This window comes from Onychomys torridus, chromosome 11, assembly GCF_903995425.1.
Source record: "Onychomys torridus chromosome 11, mOncTor1.1, whole genome shotgun sequence".
NCBI classification, from domain to species: domain Eukaryota; kingdom Metazoa; phylum Chordata; class Mammalia; order Rodentia; family Cricetidae; genus Onychomys; species Onychomys torridus.
In genome coordinates this window covers 54,840,905-54,865,934 of record NC_050453.1, presented here as the reverse complement: position 1 = coordinate 54,865,934, position 25,030 = coordinate 54,840,905, and the positions used below count along the sequence as shown (strand labels likewise).

The window sequence follows — 25,030 nt, the reverse complement described above, 5'->3', positions numbered from 1 at the left end:
TTAGTGCTTAAAGAAGATCACACACACAGACACCACTTCAAGTATATATAAACATATACTGGAAAATGGTAAATGGGCAAATTAGAAACCATTCAAAAGTCCGAAACAAGCAGAGTTTGACTACAATTTTATAATGTTTACTGAATGCTATGCTGGACGAGATGGAAGGGGAGAGGGGAAGGCCTCCACAAGATCAGTGAGGAAGCTATTACAACACAGCAGAAGCCTCTGGCCTGGCGGGGGAGGAGAAAGGGAAGGAGCAAGACATCTCCCAGTTCTAAAACATTTTAAATGTAGACCTGTTGGTGCCTGATAAACCAAACATAATGAGAGGAGGGGGCGGGGGAAGCCATGGGTGTTCCAGTGTCAGTTGCAAGAAAGATGAACTGACCAGTAACGGGGATTAGAAGGTGAGGGGTAGGATAGGTAGGAGGCAAACACTTAGAGATCAGCTTGAGACCACTGTGGTTCTGATGGACAATTCAGTATCAGGAAGGCTGCTGGGCATATGAGTTTGGGAGAAGCAGAATTCTAAGCTGAGATGACTCTGAGAGCCACGAGCATGAAATTGCAAGAATAGAAAAGAGCCCAGGTAAGGAATACAAATGGGCAAAAAAGAGATGTAAGTCCTAAGCCTTAGGGGAATTCGTTATTAAGATGTTCTGCAGGTGAGCAGACACAGGGCAAAGGGAGGCCTGTAAAACAAGCAGGGGGGAAAGGTATCTGGAAGCCAGGAGAAGGAAAGATTTCAAGGAGTAGCGTATTTTCAATTATTTTACAATGCAGTTGGTAAGATAAGGTCTGAGTAGCTCAGATGGCGAGAAGGGGTGAAGCTTACACAGGGTGATTTAAGAGGAAGAAGAAACAGAGACTTGAATATAATAAACACCACTTTCTAAAGAAATCTAAGTGTTGTAGGGGATAGTATAGTACCCAGCTCTACTGGGAATTCTGGCAAGTGGGGGCAGGGCGGTAGGCTCACCCCATCACTAGAGGCAGATCCCCTTGGCACAAACCTCAGCTGGAAAGGGGGTGACCTGCAGGACGTGTCAGCTGAGGGAGAGGTCAGAGGATTTGAGGTTGGAGGAAAAGTAGAAGGCAGGAGAGTTTGAAGAGGCAGGGGGAAGCCTGGAGACTGGGGATGTGACTACTGAGGAGCCTTGGACTTCTGAACAATCAGGCCATGAAGCTCAATTACAACAAAGCTGTCTTTCCTCACAGCTGCTGATGCCATCCACCGCCCCGTGCCTACATCCACACAATCTGCCTTCAGTGAACGCTTATGAGGACACTACATCCCCTAAATTACTACAAAAAGACTTCCCAAAGAAGAAGCTCTATTCAATGCCTTATGACAAACACCTTCACAGCCCAAATTCATCAACACAAGCAAAATGAGCCTCCCTAGAGGCTCAGGAAATAACTCTGGAAGGTAAACTAGAGAGAGAAGGCAGCAACACAGTGATCAGGACCAAGCCCTTATCCATGCTGGGGGCCACCAGGGGGCTACCTTCCTCCTGCCACAGTCAATACTTGTTATACCCTCAACATGCGACGAGGTACACTTGACCTTGCTCACTTCACACATCCAAAATCCTAAGTGAATGCTAGCTTGTGCTGCCAGGAAGCTTAAAAGAATGGCTACCTCTCCTTGCGGTCAAGGAAGCGGACTCTAAAACAGTGTCCTCATACTCTGCAAACTGTAAATGTATGGGCTGCTTTCTACATGCAGTTCTGGTATATATTTTCTGTCACAAACAGCCCAAATATTATAATATTTCAAATAATAAAATGAAAGCAGAGACACCCCCCCAGAACTCAAACCTGTGATCATTATCATAATTAATCTTTGTAGAAATTCTTAGAATTGCACTCTGATAACGTTATATAATTCATTTTAGAATTATAAAGTAGATATGCAACATAACCCTCCTCACTTAAAAACTAAAAATGAGGACAGTCAATATTGTCATAAACCTCTACTGAAAAGTAAATATAAAATTTCATTGTTTAAAATTAGTCTTCCTGTGCTGTTCCACTTTTACCACCCCCACCATGCACTAAAGGAGGGAGAGGGAAATCTACTGACGTTCCAGTATAGGTTTGAGGGATGAAACACGGAAGAATGTGCGTGCACCGCTCTCTAGACGGTCGTGCGTGGTATCAAGGGAGAGAGAAAAGAACAAGGCGCTAATAGAAATATTGGCCCTAACTTCATGGAGGAGCAGTGATACAAAAACATATAAATAAATAAACTCCACATTCTAACCCTGAACCACAAAGGGAGTCATACGGCACTGAACATGAGACCATACGTTATAGGTTTGTCGGCTCATCTCAACAAGGGAAAGGAGAGCCAGGCCATGAAGATACACTGTTCATCACTTCATCAGAGTCGGTGTCTGACTTCTTTAGGTTTCTGTTTACGTCCACACTTCCATTAGCATGACAAAAGCCAAGAAGTCGCTGGGCTAACCATATGTTGCCATATCACCCCCATTATTCAGGCCAATGGTGTGGAACAAAACAAAGAAGGTTGTCAACCCCGGGCGGAGGCTGCCCTTCCCAGTCTTTGAAAATGCCACTGAGAACAGGACCGTTTCTCAAAGACTTAATAAGCAATAACGCCTATAAGCTCTTGTGAGGCGATCTTTCTTTCACTGTCTCACACCATCAGTCTGCAGGCAGGGAAGAGGAAAAAGGAAAGCTCTCCCTTCCCCCACATGCCACAAGGCAGCCAGAGCCTAGTATGACACTTGCCTATCTCCAGCAGGGAAAGCCCTCCAACCACCCGGGAGCAGCAGCAGGGGGCAGAAAGGGAAGGAACAGTGTGAAAAGAAATGCAGAACCGTTCCTATGATTTTGAAATTTAAACTGTGTGGCAGCCTAGCGTCTCATAAGAAAACAATTACTTTCATTTCTGCCTCCTACTGCCGCCCCGACCTTTCTTGGTTGGTGAGTCAGTAGGAGGCCAAAAAAAAGTGATTTTTTTTTTCGTTCTTTGAAGCACAGGACCGGTCAAAACTGTGAACTTCAAAATCACAACATGAACTGCCTAATTTTTAGAGGTGTTCTTTTATTATCTTTGCTAGGAACGGTATAATATGAAACAATGGTGTCTCACCAGAGATTTGAGATGGCATTGGGCTAGGTGTATCTACTACAGTTTACTAAAACAATCTTGATCATGTAACTTAAGGCCATTACAAAGTTACCGATAGACTGGATAAAGCCAATCCTAAAAGCAAATGCATCCTTCCTCTAAATGGCTTTTCTCCATACAGAAAATACAAGAACATAGAACAGAACAATGCAATGTGAAAGTATATTAAGAACTGATTTTAAACAGGGTCCTTCAAAGGACATTCTGCTGGGTTTCCACTCTGTATCTAACTGAGCCTGGCCGGCTACATGTAAAAATTCCACAGAGTGTCCAAAGTAATGTAACCTTTCCCACAAGACTTTAGCTTAATAAGGAGAGAGAAGGAAAATGCCCAAAGAAGAAAAGGAAATGAAATAACAAAGATGCAGGAAACACAGAAGAAAGAGTAGGAACAACCATCAAGTTTCCAGAAGACCAGAAGATCTGACAGCCCTATGGCAGCCCTAGTGCTTTAGACGGCACTGGAAGTGTGGGCCTGGTTTTAAACACCAGAGAGCAGGAAGGAGGGTTGAAACTGAGTGACCTCACAGCAGCAGAAAGACAGTCTTCTGTATTCTGTAGGTGGTATTTCTGAGCTATGCTCCTGGGAGAAGTCAACTGATGCAGTAAAACAAATGGAAAGCAGATTCAGCAAGTTTGGAGACCAATACGGGCACCACACTACTTACTGGCTTTGAGATTCAGGGCACACTGCACAGAGAAGTCTGAGGAGACAAGGCCACAGGTGCCTCCGTGGCACTAGCCCAAACCCACTCCACTACAGAGTTCACTTGAAAGAACTCCTACTGAATCCTCAACGCTGAGCTTAACCTCAGAGCAACGCCAGCGGAGCACATGTAAGGTCTGTTGTAGAAGACCTCTCAAATACCAGGCTGAGAAATAGCCCAAGTGAAAAGTAATAATGATAACGAGGTGCTGCTTCCAAAAGCGAAGCTCGTTATTTTAACCATGCTGTAGAATATTGGGTTCTGCAGGACACCATAACAAATGCGGGGGGGGGGGGGGGGGGGACCACACGACCCACTGGAAATTGAATTTCAATAGTATGCTAGCATCGTTTCTACTTCATTTTACGTGACAAGAAATAAGGAGTAACATAACAAGAGAAACATTTCCAGAGACAGAGACAGACAAGGAAGTCAAGTGAGGACAAAATGCAGAGATTCCCAAACCTGCCTCTTCCTCTCTCCCTGGCAGTAACCCTCAAAGCTAAGAAGTCACTGAGATGAAATCATAAGCAAGGGCTGGTCTCCTATCCGTCCTACATGAAAACTAAGCATTATAAAACACTTGGAAGCCAGTCATTTTGACTATAACTTGGAAGTTGGAGAGGAACATTTTGCAGCTACTTTATTGTGGCTGTAAACTTACTCACACATATTTAACAAGGAGATAAACTTATCCCACTTCGTTACATTACCTGTGGCTGGAACTGAGGAACAGGTGGCCCTTGCATTCCTTGTGGTTGTTCATCCATTGTCTGACTCAACAGAGACTTCAGAATCCTGCAAAATGTAAAGTTGAAATTTAAATAATGCAGTTCTTACCAATTCACCCCACTTCCACAGGCCTGACACATGCATCCATATAGGATAGATCTGCATGATGCTTCAGAACAATTAAGATACACTCCACCTGCCTCTATTTCTGACACTTGCTAAATCCAAACTCTGTTTAGTCCACATAATCATACACTATCTCACCATTTCCGCTTCTCCAAGAAGTACCATAGGCATAGGAAATCCTACCCTTGAGATGCCTTCTTTTTGTAGTATCTCTGATGAATGCCTCATAAACTACCTATGAATCAGTTCCCTACCATTAAGTTCCCATTACAGTATTTTCTAATGTCAGGTTTATGGTTTAGCCTTCTGCATTTAGACTGCTAACTGTCTGGGATTATACTTATATAATGCAAAAAAAAAAAAAAAAAAAAAAATGCTTTTCCTTCTGGATACCCAATTGCACTCTTTTCAAAGACAGCCCTTCACCACACCACCACACTCCTTCTCATCCTTGTCTTGTGTCAAGTGACTCCATAGACATAGACACACAATCAGCACTCTGTATTCACAGGGCTACGTCTGTTCAGAACACATAGAGGTATTGCTTGGCTGGCATAATTCCTTGAATATGGTCCTTTACAGAACCTTCACACTTCCTTTGGTGTAAGTGCTCTGTAAATGACTAAGAGTATTATAAGAGAATAATGTGTGGGTTATATGAAGCTGCACAATGGTTTGAAGTACATATGCCATAATTTATATAAAGTTTATCAGAGTACCATCTTATTTTGGCAAAGCAGAGGCTCCTGGAATCAATTACCTGCCAGTACCACGGGAGCTTGTATCTGCTTCAGCTTAGCCTTCCTTTCTGTTCAGAGACCCATCTGTCTATGCTTGACCCTGCTGTCACTAAGCACCTAACATACCTGTACTGCAGGGTACTATGTGCATAGCTACTGACATATAGAATACAAAACTACAGTATTAACTAACAATGCTTTATTATAAAAGAATTTGGGGGTTTGAGACAGGACCTCTCTACATAGCTTTGGCTGTTCTAGAACTTGCTATGTAGACCAGGGTGGCCTCAAACTCAGAGACCTGCCTGCCTCTGCCTCCAGAATTCTGGGATCAAAGGTGTGTGCCATCATACCTGGCTTACTACAAAATCTGGAGAATTGGTTGTGGTGGTGCCTACCTATGAATCCTAGGACTTGAGAAGTTGAGGCAGGGGGATCAATATAAGTTCCAGGCCAGACTGAGCTACACAGTAAGAACTGGTCTCAAAACACATGTCAAAATAAAAGTATTTATCCTGATTAATTACATATCTAACTTTAATATTAATTTCAGAATCTGTCTGATTCCACTTTTAAAAGTGTTTTTGATTGAGATACAATAATTCTGTAGTTGAATTTAAGAATAACAATAATTAAACCTTCAAATTTGTGAACATGAAATATGTAATTTCTTGCAAAACTGGTTTTCAGTTTCAACACACTGGTTTTTAACACCTTTCTCTAGATTATCTCCTAAGTAATTTATATTTTGACTACATTGTAAAAGTTGAATATATTCATTCAGTACTCTGAATTTATACTGTACACCAAAAAATAACTGTACTGAATAAAACCATACAAAGGTGTAACCCCTTACTTAGTCTAAATGGTTTTTAAAATAGATTCTTGTTTTATTGCAATGGCCACACCCTATAGAATAATAAACATAAATGCAGGCAGATCTTTTTCATCTTAGGGGGAAAATATTAATAGTTTCAATAATGTCTGACCATTAAGTAAAACATTAGCTGTTTTACTTTAAGTTTTCTTTTCTATGTATGGATATTTGGCATGGACATATATAAGTACCAAATGTGTCCAGTGCCCATGGAAGCCAGAAGAAGGTATCAGATCCCCTGGGATTGGAGTTATAGGTGGAAGGAGTTGCTATGTGGGTGCTGAGAATTGAACCCTGGTCCTCTGGAAGAGCAGCCAGTGCTCTTAAACACTGGGCCATCTCCCTAGCCCAAAGCTGTTCATTCTTATTATGTGCCTTGATCTACTCAGTTCATGCAGTTGGCATTGGTTTTACATATTATTGGATTTGAGGAGGCAAAAAAGAAGAAAGTAAAGATGAAACCCAACACTGAAATCAGCATTTCACATTTGGTGTCCACAGACGGTTTCTTAATACATGCCACAAAGAAACACTTCTCTGTCAAAGCTCTCTATAAAACACTGTTTGTTATTTTAAATTCTCTCTGAGAGTCATAGTAAATATTAGCAAACTAAAGAACCCTAACAGCATTTTTTTTTAAATTTGAAGTTATTTTATACTGAAAAGTATTATGTAATCTTTTTTTTTATCATCGCACAGCTCAGTTGATGCAGGAATACACTGAAAAATCCTGTTAAGTTACAATAAACTGTTGTTACCATACACACTGATGCATGACAACAACATCTACCTAAACACAAGGAGGAGAGAAGGAAGCCAAGGCTTAGGAACTCAGAACTCTGAGAAACCGAATGTGACCTAATCGAATAATCTGCCTACAAACAACAGATTGTCTGAACATAAAAATCTATATGATATATTAAGCTTCAGCACCCAAGCAAAAAGAACAAAAAGCAATGCAATTTTCTTCCCTCAGATATAACGTAGTTCACTGTGTGACTAGGTGTTTTATGTTCCTTGGGTATGTGTATGCATGCTCCTGTCTATGCACCTGGGTTTATGTGTACCACATCAAGCCTACAGAGATCAGACGACAACCTTGGGTGTAGGTCTCCCAAAGTCTATCTTGTTAGCTAGCCAACGATTCTCCCATCTACTCCCCTCTCTTGCTGTGAGACCTCCTGGATTATCTGAACTCTGGGGCTCGCTTGTGTGGCGAGTGCCTTACCCAATTAGTCAGCTCCCCAGCTACTGTGCATTTTTACTAATCCTGCATAACTGAAGCAAAGCACATTCTAATGTGTGAAATATATTTAACATACATTTGACCTTCTAGGTTACAGAGTCCATGTTTCAGGTGCCTATGTTATCTATACTGCATTCCTAATGCTTGGTTCAATGTCTGGCAAAAATAGGTAGCTGAATGGAAGCATAATGAATGAATATACATGTGCTTGTCACAAAGACATCCAGTGATTATTTATAATAGTTAAGTATAAAGTTAATGATGAAAAAAATCATCAAATTCAACTAACTTGCAGGTAATCTTTAAACCAAAAATAAAATTGCTGTTAATAGAAGATGCTCAATGAGTTACATTTTAGATGATGAGCAGGAAAAATTAACAAGGTTTAAATGAGAGCCAGAGAAGGAAAATAATGCATCAAAATACAAAACAAACAAGCAATAAATGCAGCACATCCTGTATGTAATTTCAAAATAACATTGGTGGGTGATGGAGGATTACTATCAGAACAAAGGATTGCTGAGAGAAGAAAGAACTTCACTATCAAGCCAGGGTGTGGGAGTGCAGGCCTTTAATCTCAGCACTCTGGAGACAGAGGCAGGAAGACTCTACATAGTGAGTTCCTAATCAGCCAAGGCTACACAGTGAGACTCTGTTTCCAAAAAATAAGCAGAAGTTCACTATGTTTGAAAGATAATGTAACAAGCCAGAAGTCCAGTTCACAAACTACTGCAAACCCACATAAAGGGCAGGATGACCTTCAGCAAGACAAGACCCTCACTATTTTTAACAGCAATGCACACTACTGACCAAGTAGTGTGCACTCCACCAAGCCTTCATGACCTCAAACCTTCTCCCCTCTTCTCCTATGACTTTTCCAGAGCTACCATTACTCTCGACCATTAAACATTGGATTATTCCAAAACTGGAAACTTCTGTTAAAACTACACTTTCTCCTCAAGTCAGCCATGGCTTTGGTTTTATTTCTTTGTTTAATAAAGCATAAAGGAATGGTCACAGTTTGGAAGACGTCAGTAAATCCGTAAACTCTGAATACTACCCAAATGTGATCACTGTCAAATCTGTATCTTCACAATGACGTCTTTCCTAAGCTCTGAGCTACTAATGCCTATAGCCAGCGGCCCACCTTGGCATGTCCACCAGAACAGAGGACTCCATGTTTCATGTCCCTACATCGCTGTCTTCACATGTGCTACGACCTACTCACTCCAGCCCTACAATTTTTTAAACATTTGTGTCTCTGGACCTCATTATGTGAGGATCCTTAAATCGATCTGCTTATGCAGATTACATCTGTTTGTATTCTACATACTGAAATTTTAAAAAATTAAATATATTGTAATTTATTTACAAACTATTCTATTTATATATAACACACTCCATGTTTATAGGTGAAACATTTTTATGAAAAACTGCTACGTTTTTCAAAAACTTAGTCACAAGACCAGCCTACTTTACACTGTGCAAAGGTCTTTGATGCCCATACTCATAGATGTAACTTCTGCACTGCATCTGCTGATGTGCTGTCTATCCAGACAGTATGTAAAACTTAAATGATGTACACAGCTGGCCTTCTATACATGTGGAGTTTTAATAGTCATTTCCTATCGGTCTGGGTACTCATCTTTGCTACAACATCACACCTAAAAAAAAGATGATAAACTCAGGGTTAACTACAACATGGATTCTGCACTCTAATCAGGTAACTTTTATTCTTTGGAAATCCAGTTGTCCAGCTGGCCCTCAAGCAGATATTTAAGTCATTGATTTTTGTAATCTTGTAACATCTGGAAATTTTTAATTCACTGAGCTAACTGAGAGCCTTTAAATGACAAACATTCCTTTATGCTTTATTTGTTAAAGTCTTACTGTATCACCACTAATTTTACAAAAAAAGTTTCATCTTTAAATACCAGAAAAATATTACACAGTGATGAACACAAGTTTTCCAAAATTCTCCCTTTAAAAACTTGAATTTTGGCTGGGCATGGTGGCTCACATATTTAATCCCAACACTGGGGAGGCAGAGGTAGGTGGATCTCTATGAGTATGGAAACAACCTGTTCTACAAAGCAAGTTCTAGGACAGCCAGAGCTTGGTAGAGAGACCATGTTTCAGAATAACTAAATTATAAAGTTTGAATGTTATTATTGACACAAATTATGTTAATAGTTTGCCTTCATAATCAACTTCCAAGAAAATATCTATAAAATTTTCATAGAATAAACACAACCTGTCAATCACCCTTAACATTAAAATGATACTCCAAAAAAGGTGGCTGTCCCACATGACTGTAATTTACTCAAGTGATATTTAAAGCTATGTCTCATCTCATCACACATCATTTTCAAAGACATGTCATCAAAGCTTGATATCTGATAATATACTCACTTTCCTTCATCTCAGTCCATTTGTGTTAAGTCTCCAACCCAGGACAAATGGCTGAGGTGCCTATTTAGCACATCAAAACTGACCAGGCTCCCAGCATCCCTCAGTCTCTACTCATTACAGAGTATTATGGCAGGCATACCCTGCACCCAGGGGCTGGGCAGCTCTTCCTCCAGCTGCCCTTCCCTACATAAGCCAGTCATTTTGGTTACCTGGCCCTTTTTTGTCTACCCTTTACTCTCCTGGCTCTCCTTTCTCACCTCCCCTCTCTCCTCACATGCCTCAGTCTGACTCTGGACTCTCCCAGCTGTCCCTGCCTTTGACTTGCTCTCCCTCATACCTACAATAAACCTTCTCCTCCACCATACCTCGGTACAGTCATATATTCCTTTTTACTTCTTTTTTTATTCAGTTTGGAGGAGTGGGCTCAGGCTGGTAAGCAAGTGCTCCACTACTGAGACACACATCATCAGCCCCAATCAAGAACATTGTAAAGCAAAGCTTACATTTAAAAAAAATGAAACTTACAGCCATATTGCAGATAAAGGATACAAAGAGCAGTACATTTTGCCACTGTGCTGATAATGTAATAACCATAAAATCCATTTGATCGTGGCAACCATGTAAGAGGATCTTAACAGCCTGGACACATCTCCTATGCTTCCGTCCAGACTGGGCCTTCAACAGTTTGACAAGAGCCACTTTGGTTAAAAATCTAAAATCTAATCTAAAATCTAGAGAGATGGCTCAGTGGTTACACAATCCCGATGACCAGCATTCAGATTCCAGCACCTTTATAAGCCCAGTGTCTCTTGCACGGCTGAACTCTAGCTCCAAGACAGGAAAAGACAAAAGAATCTTTGGGGATTGCTGGTTTCCATCCTAGTTAGGAAAATGCCAGCCCTACATTCACATAGAGACCCTGCCTCAAAGAAAGAGGTGGTGTGGTGATATTGTGTTCCCCAATATACTGTACACCCTAATAAACTTCTCTGGGGTCAGAGAAAAGAACAGCCACTAGATTATAGAGGCCAGAAAATAGTGGCACACACGCCTTTAATCTTAGCATTCCAAAGGCAGAGATCCATCTGGATCTCTGTGAGTTCAAAGCCACACTGGAAACAGCCAGGCATGGTGACACATGCCTTTAATCCCAGGAAGTGATGGCAGGAAGCAGAAAGGTACATAAGGCATGAAAACCAGGAGTCTGTTTAAGCTTTTAGGCTTTTGAGCAGCAGTTCAGCTGAGATCCATTCGGGTGAGAACACAGAGGCTTCCAGTTTGACGAAACAAGATCAGCTGAGGAATTGGCAAGGTGAAGTTAGCTGTGGCTAGTTCTGTTTCTCTGATCTTTCAGCTTTCCACCCAGCTGTGGCTCTGGGTTTATTTTTATTAATAAGACCTTCTAACAATTCATGCTACAAGGTGGAAAGATAGAGAAGAGAATACCTGATGCCCCTTTCTGACCTCTATGCATATGCAAAAGTACACACACACACACACACACACACACACACACACACACACACACACACAAAACCCTATTTTAAAACCTGAAATCTATCCTGTTATTTCCCTCATTACTTTATCCTGTTCCTCCTTGTTCTGAAGCTATCTATGATGGATGATAATTTTATCTCTGGGATGCATCTCTGCCTGCCCCTCTCACAATAACTTAGGCCCATCCTTCCTGCTACTTTGCAGGAGCACTGAAATCCCTTCTGTTCTGAACCCTGCTAAGCACTCTCTGGCCTCACAGCCTGCTGCTTGCTACCCTCGGGATCCAGAATCCCCAAATAGCAGCTGGCTCAACACCAAGCCTACCCTAACCAGGGTTCTGTAGTATCCCACCCTCTCCCTGTGGATCTTTTACATATCACTCTCCTGTTCCTGCACAGCACTTGTAATTCACACTGCCATGTTTTTTTTGTTTTCCGTTTGGTTTTTGTTGTTGTTTGGTTTTTGTTTGTTTGTTTGTTTTTTACTGCGGATCACTTCTATTCTACTGCAAACACCTCAAGGACAAGAGCCCTGCCACTTGTTCCTTACTTTATTTCTCGGCCATTACTTGACATAAAGTGAGCATGGCAGCATCCAGTGACTGAATGAACGCTGAATGGGAATTGGGCATGAGAGGGAAGATTTTAGTCTTGCTTCTAAGCTTATCGTTACATATTCGGGACTTGGGAATGATTAGAGTTGGCTGGAAATAGAAAAGGAAAGTTACAATTGATTGTAAGATTTCTTTTTCTAGAAGGAAACAGCATATGGTGGTACCACCAACCAAGTAACAGATGGGAAATGGAAGCAGGGCGGGCATCAGAAGAGCAAGGAGGAGGATGAGACCAATGCAGAAAGACCTCACTGTGAATGATTAGGAGAAAGCCCATGCACACAAAGCCTTGCATAGAATCTTTAGAGATGTACAGATCAATATATTTGTCTTGCAGTCTTCAGAGGATTGCTGTTTATTACTAGCTAAAACTTTTTCATGTGGTTGAAAACAACCCTTTTCTGCATACTGAAGCTCCCTGAAAAAGCCATACCTATGCATAAGATTACACGGTCAAATTAGAACTTCCTGGTTGCCCAAAGCTGGAAGGTTGCAGATGAGAGCCGCTCCACTCACTTCTGTCTCTAGCCTAACACACCTTTTGTCTACCAGGTAAAACCTATGAAATGTATCCTTAGCAAAGCTACCTTCCACCCAGCCAAAAGGTGGCTGTCCTGAGTGAGTAGAGAAAGCCTATAACGGAGTTTCTCCTGCTTTGTTTCAATCCACCTACCACCTGTCTCCACCAATGTACAGGTGGCGAATGCACTGACTTATGACTGTCATTATTCTGTGACTGTAGAAGTGTATGTACCATTTTCCCATTTTCACCATGTTCCAAGCCAATGTCACTCATCCCTCATTAGAGGGAAAAAGTGTAAAGAATTCAGGTCTGCCAGGGAGCTGACTCTAAACATGACCTTAATGACATTATTAAATAAAACATAATAAACACATTATGAAGCAATATAGTTTACTTCACTGGCAATGTAACCATCTTATTTTCGATACTAAAATATTAGCATTGTTCCTCAAATAAAATATTTCCTTGTACCCATATTTAACCAATTTATCAAATGTATACAAACTAAATCCTGAGACCATTATTAGCAAACGAAATCTCAATGGGACAACCATTATCACTACACTCACTTTGGCAGAACTCTTAAGGATCCCATACACACACACACACACACACACACACCTACTGAATCCAAAGTGAATGTCATGTGTTAAAAGTCTACATTGTACAAAGAAAATAAATCAGTATGTTTCCAACCTTCTGCACAGAATTCTTAAACAATTACAAAATACAAATTTAAAGCTTAAGTTATAGAAATTTTGTTAAAAGAAGAAACTTTTAAAAGAAACTTTCAAAAAAGATAGTTTAAGCCAGGCAGCAGTGGTGCACGCCTTTAATCCCAGCACTCAGGAGGCAGAGGCAGGAGGATCTCTGTGAGTTCGAGGCCAGTCTGGTCTCCAAAGAGAGTTCCAGGAAAGGCGCAAAGCTACATAGAGAAACCCTGTCTCGAAAAAAAAAAAAATAATAATAATAATAACAACAACAACAACAAAGATTGTTTAATAAATTTTACTTGCAACAATGATTTTTGTCTAAAAGCAAGTTGCAACTTGCCTTTTGATCGACCCTTTAACACTAGCAGTGTTTGGGTAAATGGACATATTTCCTTCACTACTTACTAGCGAAGGAAAATATTAAAACTAGTCAATCTCAAAGTTGTTCTAATTCATCTTCACTTTAGTTCACACTGAAAATAAATCAGTTTTAACAACAAAAGTTACCTGTGGAGTCCATTTCCAAATACACATTTTTATGATCCCACCACATAGCCACAACTTCCCAGAGCAGCGTAAGGTGCTCAGAGAGAATGCATGGGGGTCCAAATAGAGCTTACAGACAATCAATTACAGGCTGCTTTTATCTTTTATTTATTTATTTATTTATTTATTTATTTATTTATTTATTCATTCATTCATTTATTTATTTATTTATTTATTTATTTTTGGTTTTTCAGAATTCTAATGGGTTGCACATGCATGGGAAGTACATGATTCAAATGTAAGTTTCCTTTTCTGAAATGAACTTTGCCCTTCGATCTTTATGGTAATAAAATGTTGAGTATCCCTTCACAATGCCCATTATGCTTACATATCCAAATATTCCATAAGAACATTAAAAAGTCATGTTTTATTAAACAAGACAGCTCTCACTTAAGAGGAATGAAATATGGAACAAAATAGGAACAACTATGCTGAAAAATAGAAGCATGCTTCCCCCACCCAAAGGACAAGTATTGATCTAGCTGTATAAGTACACACACACACACACACACACACACACACACACACACACTCACATAAATGTCAAGGGACATAATGGAAAGTTTAAGGTGACTGATACTTGGCAGAGTCTAAACACTTAAATCCAGCTCTAAATATTTTTCTTGGCCCCGAGTCACCATTCAACAGGAATATTCCTGACCTCACCCTCTTGTCTCCATTGAAGTGACTGAGTCATCTAGTATTTCCCATAATGAAGCAAGTGACGCATCTATATCAGCCCAGGCAAAGAGAGTAAGTACTCAGAGTCAATACTCCATTCATACATCTCTGTGGTATAAGTAAGTAAGTCTTGAAGGGGTACTAGGATGATTATTGGGTCTTTGAAGAGAATGACGGGTGTTCCTAGTCCAGCCCAGTCTCAAGATCTATAGTTAAGAATGATAATTTCTCAACAAACTTGGCTTGAGAAGCCGTTCCCCATTTAAAGGAATTGGTGCTCTGGGGAAAGAATGGGCGGCTCCAGAGCGAGGGCTGGGAAAGTACAAGCTGAGCCTGAAACCTGCTGTACCAAACAACAAAGTTGTGCTCAGAGAACAATGGGGACATGTCAAAAAAAATATGTTAGTCAGCTTTCAGGGAAGTGGACAGATCCCGCTGACCACATTCAGACATCTAAGTAGCACATGGTGGCCCACTTAGTGAAACCATAAGAACATATAAACATTGGAGAGGCAAAGGCCATTCTTGACAACAGATCACCTTTGAAGTAATAATGGATAAAAGTCATTTGCTGGTGTGGAACGAATGAGGGTCAGCAGGGAGCTGGATTCCTCTCCTTAGCTAGAAGCACCATTTCGACAGGAACCGTTCCTATTTAAGAAATGAGTGTGTTTAAAGCTCTGGGACGGAGACTATTTCAACGACCTTGTTATTTCTCTTGCACTTTGCAGCTCATGCTAAATTCACTTCCTAAAAAATGCTATATCCACAAGTCCAGGTGCTATGGAGCACTCTACAAAGGAAGAGGCTTGAAAAGTAAGCATATGTGCACACACACCCCAAACCAGAATGTCTACTTAGAACAGCCCCAAAGACCGAGGTTGAAAACTGCAGGATCTGTGAGAGTAACTGCTGGGCAGGAGGCTGTGATCACACTGTCGTTCTGATTCTGCTTTAGTGAGAACAGCCATTGTTCTACAATACTGACTCTGGTACCTTCTGCTATTCATTGCAGAAGTCTTTTGTTGTACACACTCAACAGAGGACTGAGTTACACGTGTTCACCCAAGTGGAAGACAATAATATCACAGCACAGAAAAGTCATGGATTTCAGAACACATGACACTTGTCGAACTAAAAACCCATGACTTTTTTTCATAAAACAGTATGCCATTCCAATTTACTTTCAACCTAATTGACACAAATATATACATATACATATATATATATATATATATATATATATATACATACACACACAGAGAGAGAACAAATAAACCAAATAAACATAAAATATACTATCTCTAATAGAAAATACAAATTTAAGTAATGATGAAAATATATTGATATGTTGATGTGAATTGGCATGTTACAAAAATCACAGGAAAGATATATACATCAGTGTATCACCTTTCAAAATGAAATGTATGTATTTTTAAAATTCGGTGTACTACTACTGAGTACTCTTAATCCCTCAATTCTGCTCTAAGAAAGTAGATCAACTGAATTTCAAGTGAATATTACAAAAGTGTTTATAATAAAGAAAAACTGGTAGGAATAACATCAAGGTAGGCTAAAAATGGAAAGAGGGGGGAGGGTCTCACAAGACGGCTTAGCGGAAACGGCTCTTTCAGCCAAGCCTGACAGCCTGAGTGAGCTAGATCCCCAGGATCTACAAGGTAGAAGAGAACCAAGTTCCAAAAGTTGTCCTCTGACCTCCATAACACACACACACACACACACACACACACACACACACACACACACACACACTTTTTAAATTAATAAAATAACTTTAAAATTCACAGAGAAAATGAAAAACTGGACTGAAAATGTTTATTTAAAGCTTAAGTGACTTTAAATGTCACCAGTATAATGTGCAGTGATAAATCAAGACCCAAGAGGAAAAAGTTCATTATGTACAGACTTGAAGGATACTATTTACATCAAACTTCAGCCAATCCCTTAATTGGACAGCTTATACTATTTGCACTGCCAATATATAAGCCAAAGAGGAGCAGGAAATTGCCTATCTTATCTTGCAGAAATAAAGGCCAAATAAGGTTAGGATAGTGTGTTTTACATAACTGCTTTGCCCATAGTGCCTGGCATAGAGCTAAATGTTACAAATTAGTATTTGTTAATGTATCTTATGTGAATATATTAAATAGACCTAAAGGTACCATAACATGTAACCGTATTAACCAAAACTACCCCTTGCACTGATATATAAAATTACTGTAACATTGTCTCGTATGTGTGCATGAGTACAGGAACATTCTATCTCCATGACAAAAATGATCAGATTAAAGCTCTGAGGACAATTAGTTGGACTGCTTGTGAATGTGACTGCAACATGACACAGAAAAACATCAGAGCACAAAGCTCTGGGGGAGGACAGGGAACCAAGGAAAGCAAGTCCAGCATCCAGGCATGTTTTCCATTAAGTGTGGTGTTGACAGTCCAGAGACAGCTGAGGCGCTAAGAGGAGGCATGGTTTGCTTTGGGAACAGAAGGCTGTGGTGAGCGAGGGCTATGGTGAGCGAGTGCTCTGGTGCTTGGATGGAGACCTTGAAAGCCTGAACTCTAATAGCAGTCTCAGCATTCAATCACTTCAGATCTAGACTGAGGGCTCTCCTGGAACCACTGCCCTCAGACACCTGGCAGAAACAGATGAGAACACTCGCTCGAGGAGGAACATCCATAGCTCCATTGTATTTCTAGAAATGATTTCCCACACATAGTATCCAACACATGATAAAACATAAGCACATAATTATGCAATTAAGAACCTATGAACAAAACTAACAGATGAAATACACAAAAACAAAAATGTTCTCAAATGGAAAGCAAAGCCAGGAAGCTAAATACTGCATGTTCTAGTTGGCTTACTGTTGCTGTGGTAAACATTGACCAAAAGCAACCTGGGGATGAAAGGGTTTATCTCAGTGTACATTTTACAGTCCATGAAGGGAAGCCAGGGCAGTAACAGAAGCAGACACCATAGTGGAACTCTACTTATTGGCTTGCTCTTTGCTTGCTCAACTATAATCCTAATACAGCCCAGGTCCACCTACCCAGGGATGTCACTGCCCAAAGATGGGCTGGTCCCTAGTATAACAATTAGCAAAAGAAAAGGCCCTACAGACATGTCCACAGACCAATCTGATGAGGCAGTTTTTCAACGGATGGTCCTTCTTCAGGTGACTCCGCTTTGTGTCAAGCTGACAAAAACAAGCAAGCAAAGCATGTGATGGAGAAATTTTAATTAAATGTTATTGACATGAAAACAATGGGACATAATGATTATAGAACTGGAACTACACCTGAAATTAAAATACCCAAACAGTTTATAAACAGAAGAAGACAAATGAAGTAGTATTCTAGGTTTCCTATTTAAATGTGTACAAAAACAAAAAGTAAAAATCAGCATATTTATTTCATTTTTAATGATATACTTTTTACACATCTGGCAAAGAGCAACACCAACATCAGATTCAAAGTACCAAAGAGCCGTTCTCATCCCATTTCCCTTCACACTCCCCTCCTCCCTGGTCCCTGGATACTACTCATCTGTATTTGTATAAACACAGCCTCTTTAATACAGTCCCTCCACTTAGCATGATGCATCTGAGGTTCATCTCACCGCTGCAAATAGGTTATTCATTCTAATTGCTCAATACACCACCATGGCATGGATGGGCATATCAGTGTTTACCTAACCCCTAAATGAGGGGCATCTGCAGTGTTTCCAGTTATGGAGAACCATGGATAACGTTGTTACAAACATTCCTATCTAGGACAATTTTAATCCACTTGGGTAAATAGCCAGAGACTAGTACTAGATTTCTTAATGATACATAGAAAATTAACAACTTTGTTATATGAAATAAAATAAAAATGCTTCTAACTGCCCTGCCTTATCACATACCTTCTGTGGCCTCAAGCAATATTCTGCTCACTCATTCTTTTCATTCTTCAAGGTCATACCAAAAGATTGAGTAATATGTCTGTCTCTAAGATGTATTCTGGTCAATTCATCCGATGAAGAAGAAATACGAAGGATAAGACTATATAATAATTAGAATGGCTATTTATTTAGCTAGAATGGCAAAAGAAAGTGACTATTTATAAGATATAAATAATATATTCTATTGTAAAGTTAAGCTCCCTGCATGGTTATGAATTCTTACAGTCTGACAAATTGCATGTGGCTCTTCACTAATCAGTAACAGATAAATACTTGAAAGTGTAGTAAACAGCTAACCAGGAAAATATTAAACAGCTAAACATAAGGTCTTCGGCTATGGACTCATTTATATGTGTATTGTTTCAGCACAGTGAAATACAGAAGACCTTCCCATGCTTAGCAAACATCTCTCCTTTGAACTTGATCTTTGCAGAGTGACTGCTCTACTTCAGAAAGGCTTTCCAAAAGCATCGGCTCATTTCCCACTATGTTGCCTACTGAGGAAGGCTTCTACATTAAATGCCAGCTAGGGCTCCCGACAACACTGACACCATTGTAAGGCTGCTCTGGGCTGAAGCACCATTGAAATAAAATTAAATGATGATCCTGCTAAGACTGACGGTTTTACGTTTCCTGCTGACACCTGCTGGTTCAACTTCATCTTCCTCGTAATACACGTCAGAATTTTGAGAGACTTCCACAAACAGCTTCTAATACAGCAACCCTTAGGTTGATTAATTAAGGAGCCACTGACCCGAAAACGAAATGAGCGCACATCAATCTACCACACACTTCCCAGGCCGGCTGGCTTTTCCTGGAACATGTTACCGTGATGACCACCACTCACTTCCCCGTGTCTTCCCCAACACAAACACATTACTCTCCATTTCAATTGTCTCACTTAACCATGAGACTTCATTCTGAAACAAAAGTTACATTTCTTAATTTAAACTGCAAAAGTCAGTATGTTATACTAACAGAACTAGAAAAAAAAAAAACTTTAAAGAAAAAGCTGGGTTCTTAAAATATTATACAATAGGACTTTTAAATGTGTTTTAGTACCACAGAGTAGTAAGCTCTGAAAGAAGATGAGAGGGTCCTACTAAGTGCTCCAAGTTTTACTCCAACTTTCCATTCTCCTTCATCTCAACATATTAAAACACGGCATGAAAGGAATGCACTGTCATCTTTTTAGAGGTTTCCAGTTCACATTCCAAATGTAAATGTCATTTTAAACAACACCTTTCTAAGTGTTGGGAGCTAGTGGCTGCCTTGAACCACCTTCCACTGTCTTTCTCTAGCTTCACAAACCCAAGGGAAGCAAGTGAGTCACTTCCACCAGATGAGAGAAAGGATTAACTCAAGTGTCACATTAGACCTTTGGACCTAAAGATATGTAAGGGGAAGCAGAGTTAAATAAGTAAATATGCAACCATGGCATAAGTAAATATGTGCCCTCCACTTATTAACTACAGTCTCCTCACAGAAATGAATACAGTTATTTAATAATCAATCATTCTGAGCAAAAACAGTACTGAATACATAGTATATCAGGAGATCTAAAGCTGGCTAGCTTTCAAATCACCTATAAAACTTTGTTGTTGTTGTTGTTTCTTTTTATTTTCTTTTTTAATATAGATCATCTTGGTCCACTCACTCCCATCCCTACATTGAGTAAGTGTGAAGCAGAACATCTATTTCTCTATTTTACAATGAACACATCACAAGACACGTGTGCTTAGGCACCAGGTTCAAGATCTACACAGTGAGTTAATTTAATAGGTCACAGGTTGGGTCTATTTTAAGCTTGGTTCTTGGTGTCCAGATGCAGTATCACAGCTGATGGGTACTTGGCAGCGGCTGCTGAAACTGCCCCTTGTGTTTGGCCCCACTAATAAAGCTGTTTCAGACGCGGGCCAGGAACATGAAGGTGGCAGCTCATGCCCAGGACCTTTCTGAATCTAACTTGGATCCACCTCAAAATAAGCAACTGACACTGCGGAATGATGTAGCGGAAGACAGGCAAGAGGAAACCAGGCCGGAGGCAGGCAGGAGCCTGGGCTGTCCTCGGGACATCATGTGGTTGCTGTTAACGTTCGTTGTTTCATTTTAAAAGAAGGAGAATTGGGAAGAACACACACATCTCTTTCATAGGCACACAAATGCCTCGTGAACTACCTCTTCACTCTGTTTTATAATAGTGAGAGTCAACCACTAGTTCAAATCCATATAAAATCTGATTTAGTCCCCAAAGTGCAATATTTGGACTTGGCATTTTTGATCCTGTCTATAAATGAAATGTCTGGATCTGGATTCGACTTCCAAATAACAAACCCGCCCATTTAAGCTACTGAACTTTTAAAAATAAAATCGAGCACGTTGGCCAGCTTAAGAGATGTGACGTGCACACAGGATCAGAGTTCAGCAAAAGACAGGACTGTGCATGTTCCCATGCTTAGACCTATCCCTCATGTCACCAAACTATCCAAACACTGCTTTCCAGAACAGGGCCTCACAGGAGAAAATAAGAACGCTGAAGGCAATCACAGAGAGCCCAAAGACGTCAGCATCCGGCCTTCTCCACAACAGGCCAAACTGACGTCTTAGAATTTCTGAGTCCCAAGTATTAGGAAGGCCCTGTTTGGACTAGCTTTTTCTCCTGTCATTTCTGTGGGCTCTGTCGTATGCTTCCCAACCTACTTCTTTACTGGTTAAGGAGTGTCCACTTAATGTCACAAGTGTATGTGACATTACTTATTCCTCACAATCCCTATTAAACAAACGGGCATGAGCCACGAGCCCTAAATAGCATGTGTCAAGACAGAGTCACCTTCTCTTCTTTGGTAAAGGTAACATTATTTCTCCTAGATCTGAGATCGTAAGTATTTTTACAATGTACTGATCCTCAAACTTTACTAAGAGTAGTAAAGATAAAGCTTATTCCTGGAACCTGGGGCATGAATCTTAAAGCATTTACACTGTAAACAATCTGTTCAACTTCTTGAAAGTGAGAGAGTGAGAGAGTGAGAGAGAGAGAGAGAGAGAGAGAGAGAGAGAGAGAAAGTGTGTGTGTGTGTGTGCATACACACGCACATGTGCTCATGCATGCACACATGCACACACACACACACTATTGTACATGAAGGCAAGACTAGGTCAGGTGTCATTCCTCAGATCCTATCCAACTTGGTTTGGGGGCTTTTCTTTGAGACTGGGTCTCTCCTTATTATGTATACAGTATTCTGTCTGCAGGCCAGAAAAGGGCACCAGATCTCATTACAGATGGTTGTGAGCCTTCATGTGATTGCTGGGAATTGAACTCAGGACCTCTGGAAGAATAGCCAGTGCTCTCAACAGCTGAGCCATCTCTCCAGTCCCCTTGCTTGTTTTACTGATAACCGAACACAAGTCCTCATGCTTGCACAGCAAGGACTTTAGTGATTCACTCAGTGACTTCATTTTCTTCATTGTACAACATGTTTTTCTAAAAGCAAACAAGTTCAAGGAAACACTTCAGTATTGCTGAAGATTCGCCGAGGAAGACAGTTTGGAGGAACAGGCTTGAGAGACTACTTTAAGCAAAAATACCTGTAATAAGGTATTGACAAGTGAAGCACAGTGTTTCAGAAGCTAAAAAGAGTTTGGTTATCTTCTCTCTCAGCCTCCTATAATGCCTACCAATCCAATCCAATCAACAAAGACTAATAGACTTTAGGAATTACTGGCAAATGAGAGGAATGGTTACAAATGCCACGTGAGAATTCAGGAAAATGTATTAAAGATCTGATCTCACTCTAAAGAACCAGTCATTCAAATGTCAAATCCAGCTTCTAAAAAGACGCATCAACGAGGCCTTTTCCCAACAAAGCACTGTTTTCTTGTATTTCCCTGACCCTGTCTACAGGGATTCCACAAAGAGCACGGTGAGCTTGGTCACTGTTGTGGCTTTTGGCAATAGGGTAACAGGACAAGGAGGAGAGCCTGGAAGCCGAACAGCACCTGCCTGGGAAGTTGTGCACACAGCATTACATAGGTGCTACTGTCATCTGCTCCCAGCCCAAAAATAACACCTTCTGCAGTAATGAGTTTCCACACTGGATCTCAGGCAAGTTCCGTGGTGATTGACAGGGGACTGCTGAAGTGATGAGAATGCCAAGCCTCGCCAGTCCGCCTCCTGAACAAAGACTGGGTCACACTGATTTTTTTTTCCCCCCAGATTCCTGACAACACCTACAACAGCATTAAAACTTTAATATGATGATTGATGGCTGTGAGCATTCAAATCCTAAGCCAGTGGAACTAATGTGGAACTCTAGCGAGGCTGAGCCTACGTCTGAGTTATTTCTGGTTTGGAAACAGACGTGGCAAAGTACCTCTGACTTTTTAGGTACAGCCAAAAAGAGTCAGCAGACCAGATGCCCTAAGATGAATGATTGTAATAACTTGTCCTCAGACATGAAACCTTAGCTTGGTGCTAAATCCGACCTACAGTGCTCTGATGGCCACATGCTTGTATTAAAGACATTTGCTGAGCAAAGGGCTCCCCAACGCGACAGCTTTCAATGAAGTTCATATCTCATACTAACCTCGACATACGCAGTAGTTTGATCACGACCTAGTGTCTCTCTTATACAGCCCTGAGTGAGATGACACACCTCTTCACTTGCACTCTTTAGCTACACTTCACTCTCCAGAGCAGAAACCCTGAGTGTGTCTCTCTCTGTTTTCTGTACTAGTAGATTATCAACAGGATCAGTTTCCAGAGAGAGAAGGGAATGAGAACAAATGAGCCATTTTTTAAAACATGAAGGGAAAAAAGGAGAGAAGATATATTTATCAATCTATGACCAGGTCCTTAGAATATTAAACATGAATCCTATAAAAAATAATTAAATCACTCTGTGATTTAAAACAGAGAGAAGCAAAGTTTTCCTAAAAAGAGTCATGTAGTAAACATTTTAAGCTTTATGGCTATAACATGATCTCTTTGCAACTGCTCATTTCCACCACAATGAAGCCGTCATTGATGACATTTAAAGGAACGGTAACAAAAATAAAGAATTAATAAGAAAACAAGTCTATAAGAACAAAATACAAACCTCCTCAATTTACACTAGAGCAAAGCTGAAATATGTTATGGTCATCTAACGACTTTAGAAATTTAGGTATGAACTATGAAATAAAAATCTCTGGTAGGATTTTCTCTTTTATACTTATTATCTATCCCCTCCTCACTCCAACACACAGAAAAGCAACTCTAAGAAGTCCACAAATAAAGGAATTAAAAACAGTATTTCATGTCTTATACACTACAAGAATTTCTCTCTGCCCAAAATTCCCTGGAACTCAACCAAGCGCAGTGAAATCAACAAAAACTTCTCCAGAGTAGAGGCATGGTCAAGCCTGCTATCTCAAGCAGTCCAAGGAGCCAGAGAGAACACAGCTGCTAATGGGCCCAAAAGAGAGACTGTCACAGGCTCATGGTACAGAAGACACAGCCAGAATATGTCTGGCCACCAATGTGCAGTCTGGGTAAATACTGTAGCTGCTCCCTGAAGACCCCAGTGGCAGACTAACCCTCTTTTGGTCAAAGTGAACAATGGTACCTCCGCTAGAACAAAAAAAAAAAAAAAAACTGACTCTGGTCTTGCTGGTCTTTAAGTGGATATATTATCTAAAGCCTCCATATGTTTTCATGTACAATGCCTGGAATTGAATGAATGAATGAATGAATGAATGAATGAATGAATAAATAAATAAATAAATAAATAAATAAATAAATGAGATGTATGGGGCAAGGGGAATAGCTCCACCAAAAAATTAGATTTTATAATCAGAAACATACTTTAATTATAGAGTAATAGCTTCTATAAACTAGATGAATGTCAAGAGGGAAAGAAGCCTCAATCCCAGACAAAGAGCTACAGGCAACTAAGGAATGCTGAGAGAGGAATCAATGGTCTTCCCCAGAGAAGAGCACACCAACTGGACTGAAGAGGCTGTACTTACATACTTAGGAACAAACATACACACACACACACACACACACACACACACACACACACACACACCCCAATAATTAAAGACAGAGAGGCCATGAACTTGAAAGAAAGCGTGAGGGACAGTACACGGGCGTGCCTAGAGTTAGGAAAGGGAAGGACAAAATGAATAATAATCTCAAATTTTTTTTAAAAAAATATACTTTTTAAAAGAGCAAGGTTACTGCCCACTAAAAGGTCCAAATTTAACACTGGCTCTAAACGGGCAAAAATGTATTGAAATCTCTAGGCTGTAAAGTAACAGAACAAGAAGAGACACACAACCAGCAAGGAATAAAGGGGGAGGGCATACAAAAATGAGTTGATTTTAAAGGTCTGAGAAACAGAAAGGAATGGAGGATAGTTGAACAATGGAAAAGAAATACAAAGTCAGATTCAAGTCAAATGGATCAGCAGTGGTATAAAATGTAGTGAACCAAAGACTC

The 25,030-nt window shown here is 40.3% G+C and overlaps 1 protein-coding gene across 1 annotated transcript in view; it reads right to left on the bottom strand.

Moving 5' to 3' along the window:
• The window catches only part of Nek7 (NIMA related kinase 7), a 131,655-nt gene that overhangs the window by 69,627 nt on the left and 36,998 nt on the right, over nucleotides 1-25,030 (bottom strand). The window contains 1 exon segment of the mRNA XM_036201761.1: nucleotides 4,584-4,668. Within this exon segment, the coding sequence (XP_036057654.1) occupies nucleotides 4,584-4,640 (57 nt within the window). The 5' untranslated portion in view covers nucleotides 4,641-4,668.